Genomic DNA, 25,723 nt, shown 5'->3' with positions numbered 1-25,723 from the left:
TTTGAACCTAATATTGTTGCACTAAACCAATGTGCCAGTAGGCATATTCACACTGGGATATATTTGTACCTGTTTCACTTTAAGGTCTGCAGTATGAGAGCGCAATTCTGTCTGATTTCTGGTACCGTGTAACTCCTCCTGGTACCTAGCATCCAGCAGTGTGTCAGTTTGCACCACTAGGTTCTTCAGGAGCCTGTGCGAAGCCTGTCATGTACGGTCAGGAGGTCCTGATTTGGCAGCCCAGGTGGGCGAGATGTCACAGCTCCAGCGTTACTTTGGCAGAAGGAGCAGGAACCTGAATTCCTGGCGAGTGGCAGAGTCAGCTCATATCACCACTGACGTATGATGAACAAAGCTCCTCAAATAGTTGGAGGAGCTTTACTGTTAGTTAATAGCTAAATGATTTGAATACTTGCCTGTGTGTTCAGTGAAGAGTGTTTTAAATTTGAATGGGTTGGACCCTGCCATTCCTCCTTTTCATGAAAATACCGTAACTTGGGTTGACCTGAGTTTGAAGCTGGTGACACCGAGGAAGGAAGGGAGGGGAAATGAATACAGTGAGCTTTTTGGTGTGCTCTTCAAAGAGGTCTGTGCTCCTGACTTCCACAACATGTGCTGTGGGAGGTCCTGATGTGGAGCCCTGTCTCAGACACACCTATTTTTCCACTGTTAGCTAATTGCTGCTGCTTCTTGTGCAGCATGGAGAAGCGCCCGTTTGTCCTAGATTGTGGCTTTGTTGTTAAGGGAGAAAGGCAGGCATGGTACCTAGGTACCCTCTTAGTTGTGCTCCAGTGACACCCACTCTTCTCTGTAGGTCCCTTAGGTTGCGAAGTCACCCTGTGTCATTTGCTTGAGGTCAAAATGCTGGTTCTTTGACTTTGCAACATCTGTATTGAATGTCCTTGTGTTTGTGGACAAAATGTGGCCTTTTGCATTTAGTTTGTATTGTGTTCTTAGTGTTGTGAAACATTCTTTTCATAAACATGTTGAAGCATGTTGTAATTATTTTGCTTTTTCTCCTAAGAAGGAGTTTTGGAGATGCAGGGAGGGAGTCATGGGTGAAAGGGACATCTGGAGCAAATATGATAGGATGGCTCCCTTTGAAGTTGCTATTTGGCCTTTGCTGTTGGAGAGCAGCAAAATGGTTGCTAATTATATCTTGATGACTAAGGATGCGTGTAAATTCTGCCTGCAAGCATGGGATCTATTCTTCTGGGTGAAACCAGAAGATGGCATAGATGGCATTCCAGATGGCATAGTTGAATTTCATGATGAACTTCCCCTTCCCCTACGTTCTTGCCAACATGCGACTCTGCAGCTGTGTAAGAGACGTGTAGTTTCTTGGCATTCTGAATGCTATGTGGAAAGATCCCCATCGAAATTATAAAGGGTTTGCATGAATGTGTTTTTCCTGACTCAAGTCTCTTTAATCTTCACTTCTATTTGACAGTTATAGCTTAGTTAAAAGTTTGCATTTTATTTAAAAGAGTGTTTCAAAGTAACTGAAACTGCGAGTGTTTTTCAAATTACTTTTAAAGGTCATTTTCAAGCTTTTCTGCAGTGGCTAACTAAAAATAACAATGAATTCCAAACAACCAAACTTTTGCCACATAATTACATCTTGACATTTAATCTTATGTCTTCAAAAATTATTCGGTTCTTATGTCTTTAAAAATGATCCCGTACGTCTGTATTTGTACATCTATTTTATTTTCTCTTTATTCTTCTATCACTGCATTGGGTCCAGGCAAGAAGCTGTGTATTCATAAGTATTGTTTTTATCAGGCAGTTTTTCTGTGTGAGTTTTAGTGTTTTACATGGTGAACGGAAAACATAATTTTGACAGGTAAAAATAATTATCCTTTTTTTCTCTCTACTTACACATAGGGCATAATGCAGGATGTGCAATTACTTGTCATGCCTCAAGGATTTATTTCTCAATGCCCAGATCTTAATCGCAGTAAGTCTATTAATTATTATACCATAAAATGAAAGGTGTGCTTTTTACCTATTCTCTGTCCTACAAGCTTTCTTAAAACCTTGAGTTTCAGTGTATTAGTTGTCAACTTTGACATGATTGAACCTATCCGTGTTTTTGTTAATAATATACGTATTCTGTTAATCTAGCATGCCCAACTTGTAATGACTTCCATGGACTCGTGCAGAAAATTATGGAACTGCAAGACATTTTAGCCAAAACATCAGCTAAGGTAATGTTTACTAGGAGGCATGGCATGGGAGAAACAAGGACTCTAAGGCTTTAATTGCTGACTTTTTAGATTATTTGTGCATATGTGGGGATGTGCACATGGATGTGTGTGGAACATCCCTGCATGGTGTGTTGATATGTTTTGTATGCATTTATACATGTTGTATTTACATATCTGTGCCTAGTGTTTATACATACAAATTCCCAGTTCAGAGAGCTTTCTTGTGTTTTAATATTTTTATAGAATCATATCTTTTATTAGTAAACAAAATCCAAATCCCTGAGCAAGGAAAGGGCTTATAGATGTTCAAACTCTATCTATTAGGCTAACAAGTCAATAAACCTAGAATGAAATAAGTTATTGTGCTTATTGCAGCAAGACTTACTGGTCCAAGACTTTTCTAGACCTGAGCTGCCAAACATGTGTTCAGACAAAATATATGCAAGACAAGGAATTAAGAATCCAAAGCAGCATTTTCTTCCTTTTTTCCCCTAGAATATCACACCAAAAGCATTCATGTCTGCCAGAGAACATAGACTAGTCTTCTGGTTTTAAATATCAGTTCTTTAGATGTCTGCAGGAATGCTGTTACCTGGCTGATTTGATACACAAATGTTAAAAATGCTTTGGTTGAAGTAGAGAAACAATTGCTAACATGTTGGTTTTGAGTTTTACCTCCAATTTTGCTTCTCTACTCAGATTCAGGTCTTTTGTGCATAACTTAGTATCTGCAAGGAGTTTATATAGAGCAAGATTCTTAGTCAGTTCACACACATAAAGATGAGAAATCAGGATCCGTACACATCTTGACCTACTCACTTTGTTTCATGATGTCCCTGATGTTAGAGAAAGATGAAATGCATTGTGTCTTGCTTCTTAATTTCCATGTCTGAATGTCTGATGGTTTAACCATATTGTATTTGACAATAATTGCTTTAATATCTTTGACTGCATTCTCCTACATGTATTCTCTCATCTGCATGCTTGATGATAAGGGGGACAGTTTCAATCATATTTATACTAATGTGGAAACCACTTACAAATTCCAAACTTTTTTGTGAAATGTAAATACAGTTGTCCCAAGCTGAGCAGAAGATGAACAAGTTGGATCAGTGCTACTGTGAAAGGACCTGCACAACGAAAGGCACAACTTACAGAGAGTTTGAATCCTGGACAGACGGCTGTAAAAACTGCACTTGCATGGTATGGCTACAGTTTGAGTGGAGACTCAAGGAACTCTAGTGCTTCTTCTGATTACAGTTTTATTGAGGCCAATGATGAGAAAACCTCCAGTGTGTGTGCTAGGTAGTAAAAACAAAGTGCTAGAAAAACTGTTCTAAATCTAAGGAATAGTATTAATAAATACATTTTCCTGTTGCTTCAGTAGTGCCAGCATGAGTAGCTCTCCTATATTTCATGTCATCAAAGGCAGATGCTATGCAATATACTTAGCTATCATGTTATTCTCATGCACTGAGTTGCAAACAGTTTCTCTGGATAATTAATTCCCTGCTTTTTATCACTATAAACACAGCCTTTTTCTTAGCAAATGATTGAATAGATCCCTTGTGTCTGATTTCCTTTAGTTGCCTTTGATTATATCTCTATAAGTAATACAGAGTAAAATGTCAGGGTCATGTGCATGCTCTGTTATATCACAAATGAAAAAGATTTGTTAGGTGGATAGAAGATTCCCAAAGGTGTCACAACTACAGAAGTGATTGCAAGTATCCTTTCAGGTACAAACCCATGGCATCTTTGTTATTGTCCATTCATGTAAAACTCATTAATTCCATTTGAACTCATTAAATGCCTAATCCAAAGGCCATTAGAAGTTGGTGAAAAGGCTGTTGTTGTCTGTACTGCCCCTTAGATTGATTTCTGCTATCTATAATTTGCTAAATTTTTCTCCTTAAGCTTAGTATGATTTTGATCTTTATATTTCTGGAGGGATATTCATTTTGCTTTTAAAATTTTGTGGTTGATGAGAAGACGACTTAGTCTGTGGTATCAAATCTGGCTGATAGCTATTTGAAGTTCTTTGAATTTAGTGTTAAATGCATTACTTATTTTTGTCTCAGATTTTTCTTCTAGCTATGATACTATTACCTTTCAGAAATGTATTGTCTCTTATGTAAAAATCAGAAGGCAGAGTATTGTTCTGTGAGGTTATTTCACACTAATCTGCCAGTTTGCTGTTGATTGGCAGAATGTTTTACTTCCAAACAGAAGTAAAATTTGATCATTATAATCTCAAAGAACACATCACATGTCTAAAAGGTTGTATGCATGATGTTCTAAAGGTTTCGTTTCTGTTCTTGTAGTTATTAAAAGAAGCGTGTTAAAATGTCTTTGTGCGTGTTAGAGAGTTCATTGCATTTAAAAATAGAATTTTAAGTTCCTGTATTTGAGAACATCTCTGCTCGTGCTAAATATAACTACCAGTTAAGCACCTTTTATTCTTCTAGAACGGTACCGTGCAGTGTGAGGCTTTGATTTGCCCCTTCTCTGACTGCCCGCTTAACTCTGCCCTGGCGTATGTGGATGGCAAGTGCTGCAAAGAATGTCAATGTAAGTTTAACTGTGGTGCTTCCTTCTAATGAATATTTTGAGATCTGTAGAGAAAATGAACCTCTCTGTATGTCAGTGAAAGAACTGGTCAGGGAATGAAATATTTGGGTTGAGGAATCAGGGAACTTAGACTTCTCTGAAAAATTCCGGGAAATTGATAACCAGAAGGTTTTAATTTTTCAGGTGCAGGGATTCCAGGGATTTTGTTTTATTTTAGTTATGTTGTTTTTTTTTTTTTAAGTATAGATTTTTCTTATCAATATTTAAAAAAAAAAGTAATTAAAAAAAATTTCTGCAGACTTCCATAGTCTGTCTTTTAGACCAAACTGCTAGAAATTCAAGAACGATTGCCTGGTGTTTGTTTTCACCAGGTGTTAAAAATACCTCTATCACAAGAAGAAATGTACTTTCATTGTAGTGCTAGAAATGGAGGTTCAGATTTATGATTCTTCTTCTGTAATTAAGGGAAGAGAAAACTCATACTAGACCCAAGAGACCAGTGAAAAACAGACACCTAGAAATGTTCTTTCACAAAAGGTCAGACAGAATTATACAGGAAACTGAATAGAGGTAATTTAATATTGTCATTTAAGATAGGTGATTACCTTTTGGTTTTATAGCATTTTGGTTTTGTTGTAAATAGAGCCAGAGAAGGGGAATTTTAGGTTAATCACTATCTAGATGGTCTATATATAATATTTCAGGTTGGTTATGGATGTGTATTGTATATGTCATGGTTATTTATTTTAGGCTACAGTGAACTCTATTCTTGAAATTGAGCATAAGAAGCACACACTTTTTTATTCTGTAAATGTTGAGATTTTTCTGTGTGGTTTCATCACTCTTCTATGGCTGTATAAAATTTCTTACAGAGTATAGAGAAATATATAACTGGTTAAAATGACATCTCGTAAGATGAAATTCAGGAAGACGTTTTGTACTCCATTGATCTTGCTCCCACAGGAGTTTATTAATATTTAATTGTGTTAGAAGTTACACAAACCATCCCATTTTATAAAACCTTATTAACTTACTCAAGTAGCTTAATTCTAATTGAGAGGACATGAGAATTCAAATACTTTTTTTTTTTTTTAACCAGCTACACAGAATTTCCATGCATATTAGATGGCTTAGGGAACTGGTAATTCGGGGATGTGAGACGTGTGGAATTCAAACCTCTGTTTGACTCTTTAACCATGTTGGCAGAGTTTGAAAACCTGATCCTCTGAAGTATGTTTTGTAATGTACCACCTGTGAATTGAGTTGGGAATTCTCCATCCAGATGTTAATGGAAAAGAGCTCACATCATATGACTTCTTACGAAGTTGTTTTTATCTGGAGTCTTGACAAAGGTCAAGGAATGTGAATGAGCATATGGACATTGACCTTGTCATACAGCCTTGCTACTTCTCCTTCCAATTAAGATACAGTTCTGGTACAGCACACTGTGAAGTGTCTTTTTTATATTCTTAATATTATCAAAAGCCCTTTATCTTCCAGTGTTGTTAGTTTGATGCCAGTATATAATTAAATTTATGACTAACATGCACAATATAACTGTCTTGACAAATTACCAGAAAAATGATTAGATCTGTTGTGGTTTAACACCATCCAGCAACTGAGCACCACAGCCACTCGCTTACTCCCCCTCACTGGGATGGGGGAGAGAATCAGAAGGGTTAAAGTGAGAAAACTCATGGGTTGAGATAAAGACAGTTTAATAAGTAAAGCAAAAGCCGTGCACTCAAGCAAAGAAAACAAGGAATTCATTCACTACTTCCCATGGGCAGGCAGGTGTTCAGCCATCTCCAGGAAAGCAGGGCTCCATCATGTATAACGCTTACTTGGGAAGACAAATGTCTCCCCCTTCCTTCTTCATATGATGTCATATGGTATGGAATATCCCTTTGGTTAGTTGGGGTCAGCTGTCCCAGCTGTGTCCCCTCCCAACTTCTTGTGTACCCCCAGCCTACTTGCTGGTGGGGTGGTGTGAGAAGCAGAAAAGCCCTTGACTGTGTGTAAGCCCTGCTAAGCAGTAACAAAAACATCTCTATGTTATCAACAGTGTTTTCAGCATAAATCCAGACCACAGCCCCATACTAGCTACTGTGAAGACAATAAACTCTATCCCAGCCAAAACTAGCACAAGATAAATATAAACAAACATTTATTTTGAAAAATTATTCCTAATTTAATCTAGGTTATTTAAAGTGCCTTTAAAAAAAAGAAAATCAAACAACTTTTAAAGTGGCCAAATCCCTGGAACCAAGGAACAGAGAGTGTAAATTGGAGTCCCATTGACAAGGTAGTTAAATTCCAGTGAAAGAGTGTAAAGAGTAGAAGTTAGAGGCAATGGAGCCTTCAGGAACATCACTTATTCTCCAGACCAGTTTGTTGGAAATGCTGAGTTGTCACTGAATTCCTATATTCGTGCCAGCTGTGTCCTGTCTTCTTGGTGTCTGAAAGCTCGAGGTCCAAGCTGATTGAGGTCAGTGTGCTCAAGAGACCACGGTTCTTGCTCAAGGGGTCAAAGCTGAATTCCTCCATTTGGATAGGTTTTGAGAATAACTTTTTTGTTTTCAATTCTTAGAACAATATCAGGGGGTGTAGCATCTGACTAGAGCAAACACAGATGGCTTATTGGGAAAACAGCTAGTTAGGGTGTGTTGCTCAAGGAGACGCTATCCTTAGTATTGGACAATCAATCATAAATGCTGAGAAAAAGTGATGCCTCATACACTGTTCTTTAGCGGGGTTTAGTATTTGTTTCAAGACAGAACATGTATGGATATCTCTGTTTCCTTCCTGGTATTTTTGTGGTACCTCGTACCAGATGATGGGTTGTTTCTGCCAAACTGTTGTGTGAGTAGCACTGCCCAGGCAGTGGTAGCTGCAGCAGCTTTGTTGCTGTCTCTCACCCAGGGCTGAGTGCTTCCCTCCACACTTCTTCCTTTCTTCTGCTGGTGTGAGAACAAAGCCACCGAAAATGAAAAGAGCGGGGTCTTCAGCTGGCATAGCAGAGTAAAAGGGTACAGCACGTAAGGCTTTTTCGGCGACCAGCAAGCAGCCTTCCTAGGTTTTTGGATGTATTTTGCTTGTTCTCCTGGCCCCGACAAGTGATCGGGGATGAATTCATTCTCCATGGCTTTTTAGGCATGTAGATTTTGGGAATATGATCTGAAGTCGCTTCACTTATACTAGTAAGTAAAATAGGGCAGGCACAGTAAGTAAAATATGGCCCTGGGGCTAGGTGGCACTTGAGGATCACATCTACATGGCCAAACTCTCTTCTCCTTCCCCCACAACAGAATATCTGCATCCAGATTGCTGCCTGGGAATGGCCTCTGATCACCGCTGTCCCCCCAGCTGTGCCTGGCGTAGCTTCAGAGCATGTTGGCCAGTACAGGCCAAAAAAGTGCCATGACATGGGCTACCGCTCAAACTGCATGGAGGATTGCAGACTGTAATCAAGCATTTTCAAGCCTGTTGTCATGTACTGTTTCATTTACCTGTTGTGTTTCATGTACTAGTAATGGGCATCACCAGTTAGGCTCTCTTGGTAGGCAGTGAAAGAGACTGGGACCTCCAGAGGGCACTTGGTGCTGAGGAGCGGGCTGGAAGGGATGGGGTGAATTGCCTTCTGGAGGTGGACATCTCTTTCCATGGACTGTATAGGGAGCCTAGGCGATTAGATTAGATAACGATACTGAATTTTTAGACAGCTAAAGTTGTGAGGTTAATCTTTCCATCAGTTACTGTAGTGAATATCGGGTGTGTTAGATAGGAATGGAAAGTGCTGGATTTTTAAGCCTGGTTCTGACTTTAAGCAGTTATGCTAGGAGACTTGTGGGAGTTTACCACACTGCCAAGCCCTAGGAATTGAACTGCAGCCCAGCATTTACATATTGGACAGTGCAGCTTTGTTGTATCTTCATTTGGTGAAATTTTTTTTCAGCACTTCAGAAATTTCAGCAACAACTGACTCTTCATGTTTTTCCTAAATGTTTGGTTCAGGGAAGAACACTTAGTAAGGAATATTGTAGATTTTTTTTTTTTTACCAGTATTGCTTTGACTTTGGTTCTTCTTGTGAGTCAAAAGAAAAAAAAAACAACCACCCAAACCCCGACCTTCTGCCCTAACTCTGTACCTTTGTTTGAGGGCATTCAGAAAACTTGTTCTGTTTTGTCCTGTGTGAAGGTCAATGCTGGTAGCGTAAGGAATGGCAATGCATGCAAATTATCATTGTGTTTTCTATTAGCTCTAATGAGCTAAAAGAAGCAATGATCTTCCAAGGTACATAAACTGGCCAGTGTGCTGAGTGTATGTTTCAGTGCAGACAAGCTATTCAATGCCAAATTCCGTCCAGCTACCAGAGCATACATCTTAGATGAATGGGAGCTTCCTGTGGAGAATTGTTTGGAGCTGGAAAGCGGAGACTACTTTCTTTTCTATTCCCAATGCAGTTTTAAACCTATCTGAGAAGGTATGTGCAAGAGATCATTAAATTATTTTCTCCTCTGCAGACACAAATGCATTTTGTGGTGATAGGCACTGATACGAATCAGGGAGAGATTAAGCTCCCCTACCGACCCTATAAAGTATTGTTTTAGACCACGGACATGCCTAAGAGGTACAAGGACAAGTTCATTTATTTTAAGTGAATTGTGCAAGGACTGCCAATGTCTTAGTAGCTGAGACAATTGGTACTTGGTCAGCAAATCTTTTTACAGTAACATTTTTATTAGTCAGTGTGTTAACACTAAGGCATCACTTCCAATAGCTATGTGATGTATGTATTTTTTTTAAATGGAGACAGTGTATTTTTAACAAACTAGCTGTTTTTCATTTTTTTTTAAGGCCAGAAGTGGTATTTGTATCAATATCTGGTGCAGTAATAATTCCCGTCACCAGAGACTGATCTCCTGGAAGAAATTGCCCTCTTCTCATCACTGTCCTCCTCCCAGTGACATTGCAGATACTTATAGACCTAATCCCAAACTATTTAAATCTGTCCCAACAGATTTCAGTGGAGGTTAAAGTCTGACCCATTATGTCCAAATCTGCAGGCTGTGATTTTTCCATGCACTCATCTTTTTTTTTTCTGAAACAGGACATTTGATGGTTTTCTCATGCATTGTAACCAAATCTGCACTCTAACAAGTATTTTAAGCAACTGTGAGAAGCATCGGGCTGTATTGGATCAGTTCACACTTCTTTTGCTAACAGGTGTGGAGAGAAAGTGTATAAAGGGGTTATATAACTCCTAAAGGATTTTTGAATGAAAAAACTAAAACACAAATACGGACATGGTAGCTCTTATAATGTGCATGGGTTTCTGATGCAGTGACCTGTGCTGCTAACTTACAGAAACTTTTCATTTTATATTTAAAATTGAGGGGATTTCCCCTCTTGCTCTTTGTGATGCATTGATTTTTTCCCCAAAACTACACAGTCTTCTGCAACCTCCAGCACTTGTAGCCTACTGACGCAGAGAGAAGGAGTTGTAAAAGCCCGTCTGCTTGTCATTTGCACAGCAATTGACCATCAGCAAGAGTGCAAAATTTTTACCTAGAAACTTAGGGAATACTGATTAAGCTTCCTCTGAAATTCATCATTTATCCAGATGGATTGAAGTGTTATGGACTTAAACCTGTGCTGTTATTTGTTATTCTGTTATTTAGAGATTTTTTTTAATGTGAAAAATGAGATAAATTAACCTACTTCAGAATAGTACTAAAAGTTATCTGGAATATAGCCAGCACTGGATTATTTCCTAGAGCCATGTTATTTTTTATAACCTCCTGTAGTCAGCATGCAGAACTTCTGAATGTTACTTTGCATTTAGCAGAACAGTGTCCGTTCAGCTTCTGCTTTCTGGATTTTCTGTGCTGAAACGATTCACATCAACCTTATTTCTCAGGCTTTTGACTCATATACAGTGATAGTATCACACTGTAATGACAGATAAAAAGCATTATATACACATTTGTACTACTGAGATGGATTACACTGTCCTTTACTGCCCATTTTATTACTTCATCAACTCTGTGTCTTCAAAAGAAAGGCAGTATCTATATTAATTTAGAAATAGGACACAAGTAGTTTTTCTGAAGAAATATTTTTGAAAGGAAAAAAATGTATCCTTGAACTCATGTAGGTCAATAAAATCAGTGGAGCTATTTTAGATTTACAAAGCTATAGTGGAAAAGCATAATTGATGTATCATTTGTGAATCCAGCATAGGTCCTATAATCTCAGAGTCTCACAGAATCGTTGAGGTGGGAAAGGACCTCTGGAAGTCATCTGGTCCACCCCCCAGCTCAAGCAGGGCCACCTAGAGCAGGTTGCCCAGGACCATGTCCAGATGGCTTTTGAATACTTACACAGATGGAGACTCCACAACATCTCTGGGCACCTGTGCCAGTGCTCGGTCACCCTCATAGTAAAAAAGTACTTTCTTGTGTCCAAAGAATTTTCATGTGCTTTAATTCATGCCCATTTCCTCTTGTCCCGTCACTGGGCACCACTAAGAACAGTCTGGCTCCTTCTTCTTCATTCTCTTCCGTCAAACATTTGCACGTGTTGGGAAGATCTCCTCAGAGTCTTCTCTTCTCTGGGAAGTGCAACATCTCAGGAAGCTGAGCACTGAGGCACTTTAAGAATGTTTCGGGGCCTTTCATGTGCTGAACTCAAAGCCAGCTGAAGACAGTGGAAAGACTCACCTTGGCTTTGGTAGGCAGGGCCAGTCTCACCCTTGACCCTAGCTGCTCAGTCTCTGCTAAATTTTCCATGGTAAAGCTATAGAAATTTTCAAACTGCTCTTCTACCATAGCAGTATAATTTGTTTATATCTGTTATATATCCAATGGCAGAATCATCAGGGGCTTTTTGGTGCAGAGCTCATAGTCTTTAATGACCTTTGTTCTTTGTGAGCTGGGCAGCATACCTCCATCAGAAGGGAAACTCTGAGTGTGTTCACTCACAGTTCCCTTATGAGCAGGAAACTCACCCCTCGTACGTCTGTGGTTCTGTGTAGATTAAAACACAGCTTACAGTAATTGTACTTCTCAGAATATTTTGCTCCTATGTTTCCTTTTCTCCTTCCCCATGTCCTTTGAATTTTGTTGTTCCACGTTAGCAGAGGAGGACTGGGGGAGTCGGTGCACTGTGCCTCAGTCAGACTTTTCACCCGTCAATGTGGGGCTCCCTCCTAAGCGAGTGGCTGTTCAGCTATTCTGGGCCCCATGCATTATGGAACTCCACTGGAAGACTCTAGATCTGGAGGTAATATATCAGTATATGAGAAGAATGCCAGTTAATGGTAAAGTCATACCATTTTAGTCTTACTGTGTGCCTGAGGAATGCATTATAAAATAAAGTATGCTTAAGAAAATCCTTATTCATTAAATTACATTACCCTGTGTGTATAGCAGTCTGCACTAAAGAAGAAATTTGAAACACAATACTGATAATTTTATCTATAGAGAATTAAAAATATTTTTTGCATAGGAAATTTTGCTGTAGGCCATGCTTTGCTCTTCCCTGCTCTTCTTATAACCTATTTTGTCAAGGCTGTCTTGGAAAAGAACCTGTTCTTTTCCATTCCTTTTTCATTATGTTCCTACCACAGAGTTAAAAAAATATAAAATACCTGCAACGTTGACCTGGTTTCAGCCAGGATAGAGCTGGTTTTCTTCACAGAAGCTAGTGTGAGACTGTGTTTTAGATTTGGGATGAGAAACTGTTGATAATGTGCTGATGTTTTGGGTTGTTGCTGAGCAGTCAAGGACAGTCCAGCTTCTTGTGCTGGCCTGCCAGCGAGCAGGCTGGGGGTGCCCGGGGAGCTGGGAGGGGGCACAGCCAGGACAGCTGACCCAGACTGGCCAAAGAGATATTCCCTGCCATACGACGTCATGCCCAGTACGTAAACTGGAGTTGGCCGGGGGTGGGGAATCACTGCTCGGGGACGGGCTGTCGATCGCCGGGTGGTGAGCAATTGCTGTATTGGGCATCACTTGTTCTTGTACATTCCTTTGTTGGTATTATTATTGTTGTTATTGTTGTTGTTTCCTTCTCTCTTGCTGTCCTATTAAACTGTTTTATCTCAACCCACGAGTTTCTTCCCAGTTCTCTCCCCTGTCCCACTGGGGAAGAGGGGAGTGAGCGAGTGGCTGCGTGGTGCTTAGTTGGCGGCTGGGGCTAAACTGCGATAAACATACTATTATTTTATATTTTATTTTATTTTATTTTATTTTATTTTATAAAAAATAAAAATTTTATTTTAAAATAAAAAATTATTTTATTTTATTTTATTTTATTTTATTTTATTTTATTTTATTTTATTGCCAGTGCAAATAAAACATTAACATGTATTAGATACGAATATTTTGTCTTTCAGACATCTGGGAGTGGACAGATTGGCAGTGTTCCAGTCTGTAACAAGTTACTGTCCTGACTTTAGTAATGCTTAGTAGCTGGTAATAAAATAATAATCATTAAAAAAAATGTTCTATTTATAATTACAAAAATCACCTACAATATGTTGGTGTTCACATGGCTATGCGTTGATTTCAATATGTTTGTTCTCACCACTGATGTGCTAATGTCATTCTGTGCCTGCATCATTGCATTGTGATTTTTGTTTTGTTTTGGATTTTTTCTCGTTTCATTTTTTAGTCACATATCCAGGAACACATTGCCAAATCAGCAGCTTGTAGCTGGTGTTCTAGTTTCTGCCTGGAGCTTTTCCTCTGTAGATTTTGCAAATTTCTGTATACCTGTAACAATGATCTTTAATGGGCATGTGTTCTGAAAAGAGCAGAATTTGGGTTTAGCTAAAAACACCAAAATGGCAGGTTTTAGACAGGGTCACAGAAAAGTAACAAGTTGGAGGCAGAGAGCACTTCACTGAGCTGAACAGAGCAAAATACCAAAACTCAACCAACCAACCAAGAGATTCATGGCTTGTTGAGACCTTCACAGTTTTGCAAAGACCAGTTTGCACCTGACACTCGTATTCATAACAGGGTTGCCACATTGACAAGGGTCATCTGGGTGGAAAGTTGGCCTAGGGAAGAGACTGCTAGGAGTGTAAAAGAAGGCATGCATACAGTTTTCTGACAGTGCCTATGTCATGTGAAATGAAAAAAATGGAAGATTGTGAAGGCTGAAACTCAGTAAATAAATACTGAAAAAACCCCACCACAGGACAGTCAATAATGTGATCTTATTTCCCTGGTAGTCTAAAGAAGGGATGGTAAAATATGAGTGAAGTTGATTCAGTGAGATTAATATAAAATGATGTATACTGTTATCCGGTATTCTTTTTTTTTTAAAAGATAATGATTTAAACCAGTAGCTTTCAGTCTTTTGGACTGCAGAAGTTGGAAATTTCTTCAGTGGAAGCATGTAGTGAATAAAGCCTTCTACTGCTTGGTTTGCTTCTCTTAGCTATCACTTGCAGATATCTGAAGTGTGGTGTACAGACCTCCAGGCTGTTACTGATGGCTGTTTCTATATCTGTCAGTTCATAAAATATATTCAGCTTCAACTAATGGCCATTTTGTCCCATGCAAGACACAACTTTAAAATTGAAATCTCAGCAAATGTGGTGTAACAGTCCTTTCTCACACTCTCCTCATCTGTTCCTTTCAAAACAGTCATTGCAGTCCCCTTTATCTGAAGATTTTCTGCTATTTGCTTTCTTCACTGTGCTGGGCACAGTACTGTATCTACAGTGATTCTCATGTTTTTGTATCACTGTTCTGCATCTTTGCCAATATAGAGAGTGTTTTTACTAATTTCTGCTTTTTTTGGGGTGGTGGTGGTGGTGTGTTATTTGTTACCAGTTTCCACTAAGAAGAAAGCTTTGTTCATTTCTTTGGGAGGGTAGTTAACCATCTTAAGCCTTCCTGTACAGGGTAGCTGACTAGTATTTTTTTCCTGCTACTTGTTGAAATTATTTCTGTAACTTTCTGCTTGGAAATGAAAATTCTGATACTCCCCTGCTTGCTCTTGGAAAAAGTTTATGTAGACTTTTTTCAAGTATAATTTTGACTGGTTTCCCAGATATAATTTTTTTATAATTTATTACATTTGGTTAAAATCCCTTAAAATTATTTAACATCTAGATTTTTTTCCCTAACAGGTGAATAAAATTTGAAGATATTGTTAGGTTTGTTGTTTTGCATTGTCATAAGCTATTATGGTGAAGAAGAGCTTTTTTATCTTGCTTATTTCTGATGGCCACTATATACTTACATATAGTAGTGTTAGAATGGTATTACAATGATGCCATTGTTTGACGTAATAAATTGGGGCAGAGAATTCCTGGTTTCAATTATCAGATTTGTTTCCCCCTGTCCTGAAAGCAAAGAAAGAAAATATGCTTAACTCATCTGGAAAATAGGCACATACCTGTTATTTCTAGTGAGGGAAAGGGAGTGCTTCAGATACTTTGAAGGTAGGGAAGACGAACTGGCATGATTCTCCCTATAGCACTATTACTTTGACAGAGAGATATAAATTCAGGTATTATTTCCTTAAAATGTTTCTTCAGGTTATATTCATATTCACCAAAGAGCAGCATACTCTCTAGGCACATTTTACAAGCTTGTGGAGAGGGAGTTTATTTTGTAGATGTTTCCATCAGAACCTTTGTTAGATCCTCAAGGCACCTAAATGAGAAATCAAATCCGAGTATAGCATAGAAGAGATAACAATCTTGCCTATGGTTGCTATGAAGTTCTGAGTCAGGCTTTGTAACAGTAGTAGAATATGACTTCAGAATGCTTAAATCTTGTCCATGGTCTTCTGTGGCTCTGTATGTATAGAGTTGGTAGTATGGTTTAAGGACCTACTCACAAATTTTTCATTTTACTAATTTTGCAGTATTTTGTTGCTGAGTTGCTATGAAGAAACGTAAGAACAAGTGAATACATTTTAAAAAATAGAAAATTAAACTAGGCAAATAAGTAAAGGAATCACACCCTCATTTTCATGCATCAGTTCAACCGTCTTGATTCACACATTTGCACCTGTGCTCCTGTTTCCAGTGTGACATCTTGAGTCCTGTGAAAACTCAATGGAAGTGACAGATTGATTCCTACAGTGTGGGCAAACAGATTAAAAATCCTCACCTTGGCTTCTGTGGTACTCTGAAAACTACTCTGTATGTACTTTGCAACAGTCTTCAATCATCTAGGAAGCTATTTACCAGTAATGTTTAAAGCAAGTCCCAATTGTTCTTCTTTTTTGCTGACAATTGTTCATGGACAGCAAGAGCCCTGTCCTTCATTCTTTCTAATAAAACTCCATGTTTTAAAGTCTAGCCTCTTCTAAACATATGTGGACAAATACCAAAGTCTGTTAAATAAAATCCTAAGGTAGTTGTTAAAATATTTTGTGGAAGAGAAGAAACTGTCTCCCCTGGAGAATGACAGCCCTTTGCATTTTTTTCCCTGCAGAAAGCTTGAAGGGAAACTGGATGTTTGTTTGCAAAACAAACTGGATGGTGTCTCTAGGAATGCAGTTCTTAGCAGACCATGGGTGACTTGGAAGTAGGTAGATGCGGTGAGCAAATTTATTTAAGTAGCTGCACTTGTTACCACTATTGATTTGTATTAAGGCACCTCTAAAATCTTGCTGTTATGAAGAGCCAGCAGTCTAGTTACTGTACACACAAAAGGCAGTCCTCCATTCTGCGGGATTTGACAATTTAAGTGCAAGAGAAGACACTGGATATTATGAGACAAAGATGTGGGGAGAGTAAGGGAACACTAAAATAAATGAGTCATGTTCCTGGCAGGCGTCTCTCTCAGGTGTGTCTCTGCACTTCTGGCTAGATGTTCATGAGCTCCCACCTGGAGCTGTTGGCACTGTGGGCTATGCCTTGTTTTCATAATCAGGATTGTGTCCTGCAGGAAATGCATGTACTGAGTTACTGATATTCAAGATTTGAGGGCAATATTTTTCTTTTTTCTTTCTCTCAAGATATTTTCTCCCGTTGTTTTAGCTCTTGGAACAAGAAAATTTAGAGGGAGGGAGAAGGAGAAACTAATTTGACTTTTCAATATAGTTCAGTATTGTAATAAAGTTATCTTATGTTTTCAAAGCACATTTCTAGCATTGTGGTTATTTTCTCCTCACATTTATCATGGAAGTACTGAAGTATTCCCCATGTATTGAGGTGATGTGATCACAGGCAATGTGATCACAGGTCAATTTTTTTTTTTTAGCTGAACTTTATGATTCTTGGTTTCCACACAAAGGTAGTGGTAGACAAAGGAAAAATGAGTTGGCTGACACATCAGTAAGATGAAAGTATTGCAGGTCTCCTAGAGACTGGCATAAATTAGAGCCCCATATAGACAAACACACCTGGTTGCACAAGCACGCGAATTCTGAGTCTGATGTCTGGAAAGGTCCCTCTGAAGACAATAGGAATGTTAACATAGATATAATATATAACTTTTTCTTTGTATTATCAGTGACCCATTGATGTAGTTCCCAAACAAAAAAGGAATAGTCCCATTAACAGTTGCCATGAACTCCAGCTTACTGGTTTTCTGTGGCTGAGTTTGAGCATCAACAGATGCACTCTGGAGAAATTAGCTATGACAAAGCAGAATCTGTGAACATCTGCACCAGCTACTTCTACATTTTTAATTATTTCAAATCCTGAACTGACCTTAGATGTGAAGTACTGTATTGCTTCGGAATGCACAATGGATAACAGTAACTTCTGGCAGCCCTGAGAAACGCGTGTGATGTTAGGTGTACATCGGTTTCTATTTAAAGTTGTCTTTTGAAAATTTCCAACTCTATTGGTAGCACCTGATTTTTTTAGATTATTTTTTGATTATATGCTATTTGATTATGAATGTTGAAACTAAGTATATAACAAATTTGGAAACCCAATTTGCATAACTGACTTTAATCAAGATTTCAAAAAATGTGTTTATCTTGCTGTCTGTGTTAAAATCTTTTGCTGAACTAATGCTAGGGCCTTAGCTTAAGAACATTAAGTACAGTTCTCTGGAGTGTTTGTGATTATGCCAACTAATCCTATCATTCCAGCTGAAGTTGATGGGTCTCAGAGGAGGGACGGGAGGATGGCAGATTCATTATACAGGAACGAAAATGGTGGTGGAAATGTTGGGAGCATGAAATCCTGTTCAGTTCCTGTACGGACCTAGGTGCGGGTGCTTTGGAAGAACCGAGGTCTAACAAGAGCTTTGGATGTGGTGCTCCATCTGTGCACTAATCCACTCCTGGGAAGGTCCGAACACATTAGACTGGCCTGTGCCATTTTGCAGATAAGGCATGCGTGATCATTTACTGTAATGTCCAAGTTAACGTGGGGCTGTCACCGGTAGAGGAAGTGAAAGCACTTGGATTTGGGAGGAAAGTAAATAGAGTGAAATGGAGCTACACGATGCCAGGTCACAAGAAGTCATGCCTTCGCCAGGGAGGCCCGTGTGGCAAAGGCACGGTGCAGAATTTCTAGCTAAAGCGTCTGTGGAAATTGTAGTGGGCCAAGGAGAGACTGTTTGAGAATGGGAGCATCAGCAGGGTCCCTGATAGTCGCTCAGGTATGAGTGTAGTCTGTGGGTGCTTAAATAATGTGGCAGATTTTTGGAGCAGAAGCTGTTTGGAACCTTTATGGCTTGGGAGCATGGAAACGTTGCTTCCAAGTTATTTTTGCCCAAAATAAATGCCAGGTTTGCTATTTTGTGGTAAACTGAGCACTTTTGCTGTTTTCATAGGATGTTTTTTACAGCTGTCAAATGAAACACTGCCAAAATCTCTGAAGGTCCTGCCATTCAGAGGTACCTGTCTTTTACTGAATATGATCTGTGTCCACAAGGCTGCAGAAAGCAACCATCTCACTAGTCATGTGCAAAGATGTGTCTTTGAAACTTATGCATAATTGGTGCACGCTATTTTTTCATGGCAAGTCTGGGAAAAAATGGGGGTAATATCCCAAATGCTTTATTTCTCCCTCTCCCCCACCTTCCCCTGTTTCAAGTCTCCGTGGAGCAGAGAAACAGTTACCGTGTGTAAGGGCTGTTGCAGGAGTAGGTATCCTCCCTTGTCATGCCCATGGGTGGTCTTAACTTACGACATCGCACTGGAGAACGCAACCTGCTTTTTATGTAGTAAATTAATGCTGATGACTGATAACTGTTTACCTGTCATAGATTTAAAATAGTGACTCAAAAGTGTGCAGGTCTTTAGCAGTTCTTCATTACTTTCAGAAATTCCCAACACTTAATCCTAATCAATTCATCTGATTTAATCTTGTATGTGGATCCCTGTGACCTGAAGCTTTCTGATGGGCCTATGTGCAAGTTTAAGCATGTAATGAAGTGTAAGGTATTTTAGGGAGGTGTCTATTTATTTTTCTACAGGGCACACCACTTTTCTCTGGACAAAGTTTTCAGAAAAGCACCTTTTACAGTTAGCCCAGCAGTCCAGCTGAGAGAAAGTAGAATTAAAGCAGAAATTTCCCTGCCATTAGTAGCTGTCATATTGATAAAATATCTATTTGCACCTTCACTAAGATACAGGTATGTCACTACTATTGCAAATAGTTTACCTAAGGAGTCCATCAGATAATGTCTAATCCCACTTTTATGAGGATTAAGCGTGCGTGTAATGTTGGCATTGGAGTTCTTTTGGTCTTGCAGACTGTTGTGCTATTTATAAACCTTTAATATAATTATAATACAGTGGTCATATAATTGATATTAACCTTAATTTCTTCTCTTGACACCCTTTAGGGCTTTTGTCATGGCATTTGATTTTATTGTTTGATATTTTGCTGTAAAAGTTGTTTGAGTGTCAGATGGCCAACATAGTTAATTTGGCATAAAATGGATCAGTATTTTGATTGCATTAGTCATGCCCAAGTTTCCAAAAATGTATGTTTAGAGTCCAAAATATTCCAGTTCTGTTTGAAAGCATAATATGGTCCATTGCTCTGAAACCAAAGTCGTGCATGTCTGTCAGTAGAAATATTTTGGCTGCAATAGTTAACCAAGCTGAAGTTGCAATGTGGGTAACAATAATGCCATTTTTAAGAGAAGCTGATATCAGCCACATTGTTCGGATTGTATCTTTGCTTAACTGGAGACAGCCAAACCCTCACTTTGTGCTATGTGGTGTCCACTGGCTTTGATCGGTTACGAACTCTTTCCCAGACTCCATGTCCTGCAGCCTACTTCAAAAGTTTTACTTCATCTGTCAGGTATATTGCCTCAGCTGAACTGCTGTCAATAGAGTTTTTAGTCACATTTTGATGTGCTTTTTCATTGTTCAGATTGCTTTTTCAGTCTTTAAGGATGCCTCAAGGAGCACTCATTCTAGGGCTCAGATGAATTCTACAGAATACTTCCCAGCAAGAGCACATGGGATTGATGAATTACATCATTTCCCCATAGTAGTTGATGGAAATATAGGAAACATGAGAAATAGGTGAAAGAATTTATAATTTTAGATCGACTCTTTGCCAATATGGCTAAACAGCCTGTTAGTGTTGTTGGAAGTGGCTCACACCACAGATAGTCTTAAAGGATCATAAAAGTACTGTAGAACAACGACTATGTGTTTTCCATGTAATAGAGACATTTAGGTTTTTTGGTGAACAAGAAATAAGATACAAATAGTAATTGATTCCTTATCATTAGGAAATTTCAAATCAGATTTTCTTTTTTCAGCTGAGGAAGCTGAAGCATATACATGCAGCTTTTCAGCAGTGATTGACTGGAAAAATTATCAATATATTTTCCATTTTGAAATCTGGAATAATTTTGAATTGTTGAGGGAGGCGGCATGAAATGAAGCAAGTCTCCAGTCTCACTGACTGTAGCAGAGGAACTTGTGCTTGCCACAAATGAGCAAAGAAGAAATAACGCCTGAATCAGTGTGAAGGTAAATGAGAAAGAGGTGAGAGCAGTGCCTAGTAATGGCGTGGCAGTCGAGAGTGAGAAATTAATGAAAGGTGACCATTATCTCTGTGTGTATTTCTAAGGATAAAGCCACACAGAGGTTTTGCACTATGTAAGCTTGCAAAGTAGGATTAATGGGACTTACACAATGCCGAAGCCTTGATCTCTGAACACTGGAAAATGTAATCAAGGAGATTCCGAGGAGGAGGAGGTTGGAAAATTAAATGAACAAGACAGGGTTTTTTTTGTATGCTGGTTTTGGGTGGTTTTTCCCCCACTACAAACCAACATATGTGAACAAAGAACGCAGCAACATAGATTTAAAGATGCATTCATAATTACTGACAAATTTCACAAAACTTTGAGTCACATCTGCCACTCATTGGGCAGTTATAAGCCAAAAAATAAAGTGGTTTGAGGAGTTCATCAATGTCATAAACTTTCTGCTTTCACTCGGTGATAAGTCTGAATCACAATCACCTTAGATGCCATGGGGAAGTGTTATATGCATTCCTCAGAGGAAGGTATACGCAATCTAGATAGTGAAGGTGATAAATAAAGATGTGAGAAAATGTACTAAATGACATCCTGTGAACTCAGTGAATGGAAGGCAGGAGTTAGCTGGGTCACGGATTTTGCATGGACATTTTAAGAAATGCGTAAGGAAAGTGTCATTTGGAGGCCAGTGGGAAGAAAAAAAAGAGTTGTGAAAGAGAGTGATGGTTCGACATTCACTGAGTGAACACAACAGCCAGTGTGCTGCTTTGCTGAATGAATATGGAGAAGATGCCATGTTATTGCAATGTGTTAAACGGTACTACAGGGAGTAGTTGTATTATCACTACACCTGCATAAATTAGCGGTGGCGATATAGGCAGATGTTGTTATTATTTTTTTAGACCCTGTACTGATGCCTATTGATGTAATATTTGATCACCTTCTGTATACAAATATATCAAGAATAGTTAAACTTCCTAGCAGATTTTGTAGACTTGCTGTTTCATCTTCCTAGAAAACCACACTTTGAATAATGTAAGTTGGTTTAGGTACCAGGGGGCATATGGAAGTTTGACGGCAAGAGGAAATGGTTGATGTAATTCAGCTGTAGATGAGACCCTACACAGGCAATAGCTATCAAGTTCTGGAACAACTAATCGTCAGGTAATTTCTTGACTGTGACTCAGTCTGTCGAATGAAAGGACTTAGGGAGATGAAAGATGATATGTTTCCCCAGAGAAATACCAATCACAAACTAATCACAGTATCCTGGGAAGCATCTAGCCAAGCAGAAATTAAATCTTTGCTGGACTTTCCAATTACACGGTTCTAGTCCAGATGTTCATGTTGTTGAAATATCTTTATCTCTGAAGGAAAATAAAGACATGACACTCTGCCATCATGGGATGTGTACTGGCTGTGACAGTTGCTGGCAGGAGGCAGGAGAAATGTTCTGTTCCACACTGCCTGGGACACGGGTCCTGCTGTCTTAGGAGGAAAGTAGGGCAGAAGAAAGCTTTGTCTTACTAGAAATCTTTGCAAGCATGCTCAATGCTCACCTAACCAGACAACCTTAGTGTAAAGCTTTTAGAAGCCTTCAGATAGCTTGACGAAAATCTGCCCTTTGCTGTCTGTCTGTCCTCTGTAGGCAGTGGAAGAAGAGCGGGCTGGCAAGAGAACAGGAGAAGACAAGCATTTATGGGAGGATTGGAGAAGAAAAGACAGTGCACTGGCAAACTTAGACCATCATTAAACCCACTGGTATCTGCCTTGTTAAATAAACATGGATGCAGTGGTACAGGTGTAAATGAAGTGCCCATGTGTTTTTTGTAGGCTCATTTGGTGAATTTAGCACAGGTGAGAAGAGAAAAATCTAGTAACAGTGCTCTGATGTGGTGGGCTGACCCTGGCTGGATGCCATGTGCCCGCCAAAGCAGCTCTATCACTCCCCTCCTCCGCTGCACAGGGGAGAGAAAATATAACAAAAGGCTCCTGGGTCAAGATAAGGACAGGGAGAGATCACTCAGAATTACAGTCACAGGCAAAACAGACTCCACTTGGGGAAAAAAAATAATTTATTACCAATCAAATCAGAGTAACATAATGAGAAAATAAAACCCAAATCTTAAAACACCTTCCCCCCACCCCTCCCTTCTTCCCAGGCTCAGCTTCACTCCCGATTTCTCTCCCTCCTCCCCCCGAGCGGAGCAGGGGGTCGGGGAATGGGGGTTGTGGTCAGTTCATCACACGCTGTCTCTGCCGCTCCTTCCTCCTCAGAGGGAGGACTCCTCACCCTCTGCCCCTGCTCCAGTGTGGGGTCCCTCCCACGGGAGACAGACCTCCAGGAACTTCTCCAACATGAGTCCTTCCCACGGGCTGCAGTTCTTCACGAACTGCTCCAGCCTGGGTCCCCCGCGGGGTCACAAGTCCTGCCAGCAACCCTGCTCCAGCCTGGGCTCCTCTCCCCATGGGGCCACAGGCCCTGCCAGGAGCCTGCTCCAGCGTGGGCTTCCCACGGGGTCACGGCCTCCTTTGGGCATCCTCCTGCTCCGGCGTGGGGCCCTCCCCGGGTGCGGGTGGAGATCTGCTCCCCCGTGGAGCTCCATGGCTGCAGGGGCACAGCCGGCCTCCCCATGGGCTTCCCCAGGGGCTGCCGGGGAACCTCTGCTCCAGCGCCTGGAGCCCCTCCTGCCCCTCCTGCTGCCCTGATCTGGGGTCTGCAGGGCTGTTCCTCTCACATCTTCTCTCCCGCTGCAGTTGCTCTTGCCATTTCCCCCTTCTTAATTCTGCTCTCCCACAGGCGCTGCCACCATCACTTATGGGCTCAGCCTTGGCCAGTGGTGGGTCCATCTTGGAGCCGGCTGCACTGGCTCTGTCGGACACAGGTGAAGCTTCTGGCAGCTTCTCACAGAAGCCACCCCTGCACCCCCTGGCTACCAAAACTTGGCCACGCAAACATCTGATTTAGAGCTTCAGAGTGTGCCTTAATTCTTGCTGCTTTTTAGTGTAAAGAGCTGTCCAGGTATGGTGGAATCCTTCAGGTTTGAGAGATAACTAGCAGGTCATAAATAATCCAGGTAAAGTTTATTTTGATGATTTCACAAAGAAATGTCCCTTTTGAACACAGTCAGCAAGAGCAGCAGTCCATGAGAAGACATGCTTGGGTTTGTGTTCAAATTGTTCAGGTTAACAGGTTTGGGCATTTATTGTTTGTTGGTTTTTCTCTTTTCTTAAACATAGTTTGGTCACTCTGTATAGGCAGGTCCCTGATACCTGGGGGCTTTATAACTTTGCTGACAAAGCCACAGCAAAATCCAATAGTTGGAAATGTTTATTTAGGGGAATTCAGTGAATGAGTTATAATTTTCTTAGCTGCATGATAGCCTGGTGTTGTGGTGGCATATGAAGGTGTGGAGGTGGGGAAGTCATCTCTGCTTGAAATTTCTGGGACCCACACAAGCAAGTATCTTGAAACAAGCAGTCTGCTGCCACTTTCTAGCCTTTGAGAAACCATCTTTCAGTGTATGAAGGGGCAAGGGCTGTCTGGGCAGAGTGATCTCACAGAGCCCCAGAATTTTTAAGTTTTTCTTTTTTTTTTCAAGGCTTTATGGAGAAGAGTTGATTTTCTTGTGGAAAGCAAGCGTTTGCAATACTGCATCACTGCAATATGATAATTTCATATGCCCAGACTTCAGAGGGCTGTTGGTAGAATCAAGAAATAATGTCCTGATTTCACACTTGGCTGGATGTGTTCTTTTGATGTTTTTTTTCTATGTACATTGTTGTCTAAGTTTCTTTGAAGAATCAGAGATTTGTTACCGTTGATAAGGAGACTGGATTCAGGGGACTCTGACCCATAATGGTATCCATACTATGCATGTATGGATACTCTTTTTGAAGATGCCTGGGTGGTCTTATTCATATGTTAAGAGTGTTTTGGCTTCAGGAGAGTGTTTTCTTCCAATGCAGAATGACAGTGATATTGATGTCTTTTGCCTTTCCTGTGAACAGGCACAATCTGCCTGTTGGAAACATGGGGATGTGTTATCAGTCCATTGCCATTTTGTAGTCCTCAGGCATTGCTATACTTCATCTTTTCCTGTCACATGGAGTTCTTTGAAGCTTGAAATGTGTGGGGCAAGGGAAAGGGCTTAATATATGAGTATTTCAGTTTAGTGTCATGGCCTGTAATATGTAGGAGGTGATATGTATGACTGGATGATTGCCTTGTCCTGTCTGGATTCAAGATCTGCTAGTCCCCAGTGAAGATTTATGTAGATTTTTTTTTCACATACTTCCTTCTAGAAGAGCGTTTTTTCCGGGAGAGGAAAGATGTGTATATTGAGCTCTTTTGACTCTTTGTGACCTTTCTTTGTAGATGTTGTACAAACTTTCTCCTGTTAGCCCCAGGACTCTCTTCTGTGGCTCTTTTCCGTACTACTTTTATTAAGTCTGACTGCAAACTCTGCCATTCATAGGATTTGGCATGTTGCAACGTGCTGTGATATTACTTCTTGAAAGTGCTGTGCAGGCATATATCACACAAGATACTTTATATTTTATATGATATTATAACTCATATTTTGGAATTTGAAAAAAAACCTTTTTTTGTCACTATGCCCATCACTTCTTTTTCAACATCAGTTCCAAGAGCTGACTTTTTCCATGCTGACAAAGTAATAAGAAGTTTGTAAAAGCAAGGAACTACAAGTTAAAAAAAAAAAGTAGAGGAGAATTGAAAATAACAGCAGTAATATAGGTCACTCAATAAAAGCTCTGGTACTTTTAGATATTTTTAAATTGCCTACAAACTGTAGTCTATTTAAACAGAATAGATAAATCTCTCTGTGATTGAATTGTAGATTAATTGATTTACATCTCTAAATGAATGATTAGTAAATTAGGCTTCTAACATGTAATCTGGAACTTGAAAGCAGTAACCTACTCCTGTTATTTCATGATTATGCTTACTTGATGAGCCTTGACTGTGTCCT

The 25,723-nt window shown here is 39.8% G+C and overlaps 1 protein-coding gene across 2 annotated transcripts in view; it reads left to right on the top strand.

Annotated features, from left to right (window-relative positions):
- NELL2 (neural EGFL like 2) overlaps positions 1–25,723 on the top strand; it is a 160,870-nt gene that overhangs the window by 40,614 nt on the left and 94,533 nt on the right. For both annotated transcript variants that reach the window (XM_082011705.1, XM_082011706.1), the window contains 4 exons: positions 1,888–1,960; positions 2,128–2,210; positions 3,285–3,413; positions 4,679–4,781. In XM_082011705.1, coding sequence (XP_081867831.1) covers positions 1,888–1,960; positions 2,128–2,210; positions 3,285–3,413; positions 4,679–4,781 — 388 coding nt within the window. The remainder of the gene's footprint in view (positions 1–1,887; positions 1,961–2,127; positions 2,211–3,284; positions 3,414–4,678; positions 4,782–25,723) is intronic.

Source organism: Phaethon aethereus (assembly GCF_964289735.1).
Source record: "Phaethon aethereus genome assembly, chromosome: 1".
In the NCBI taxonomy this organism is placed as follows: Eukaryota; Metazoa; Chordata; class Aves; order Phaethontiformes; family Phaethontidae; genus Phaethon; species Phaethon aethereus.
The sequence above is the reverse complement of the archived record's forward strand: the minus strand, read 5'-3'. Positions and strand labels throughout refer to the sequence as shown.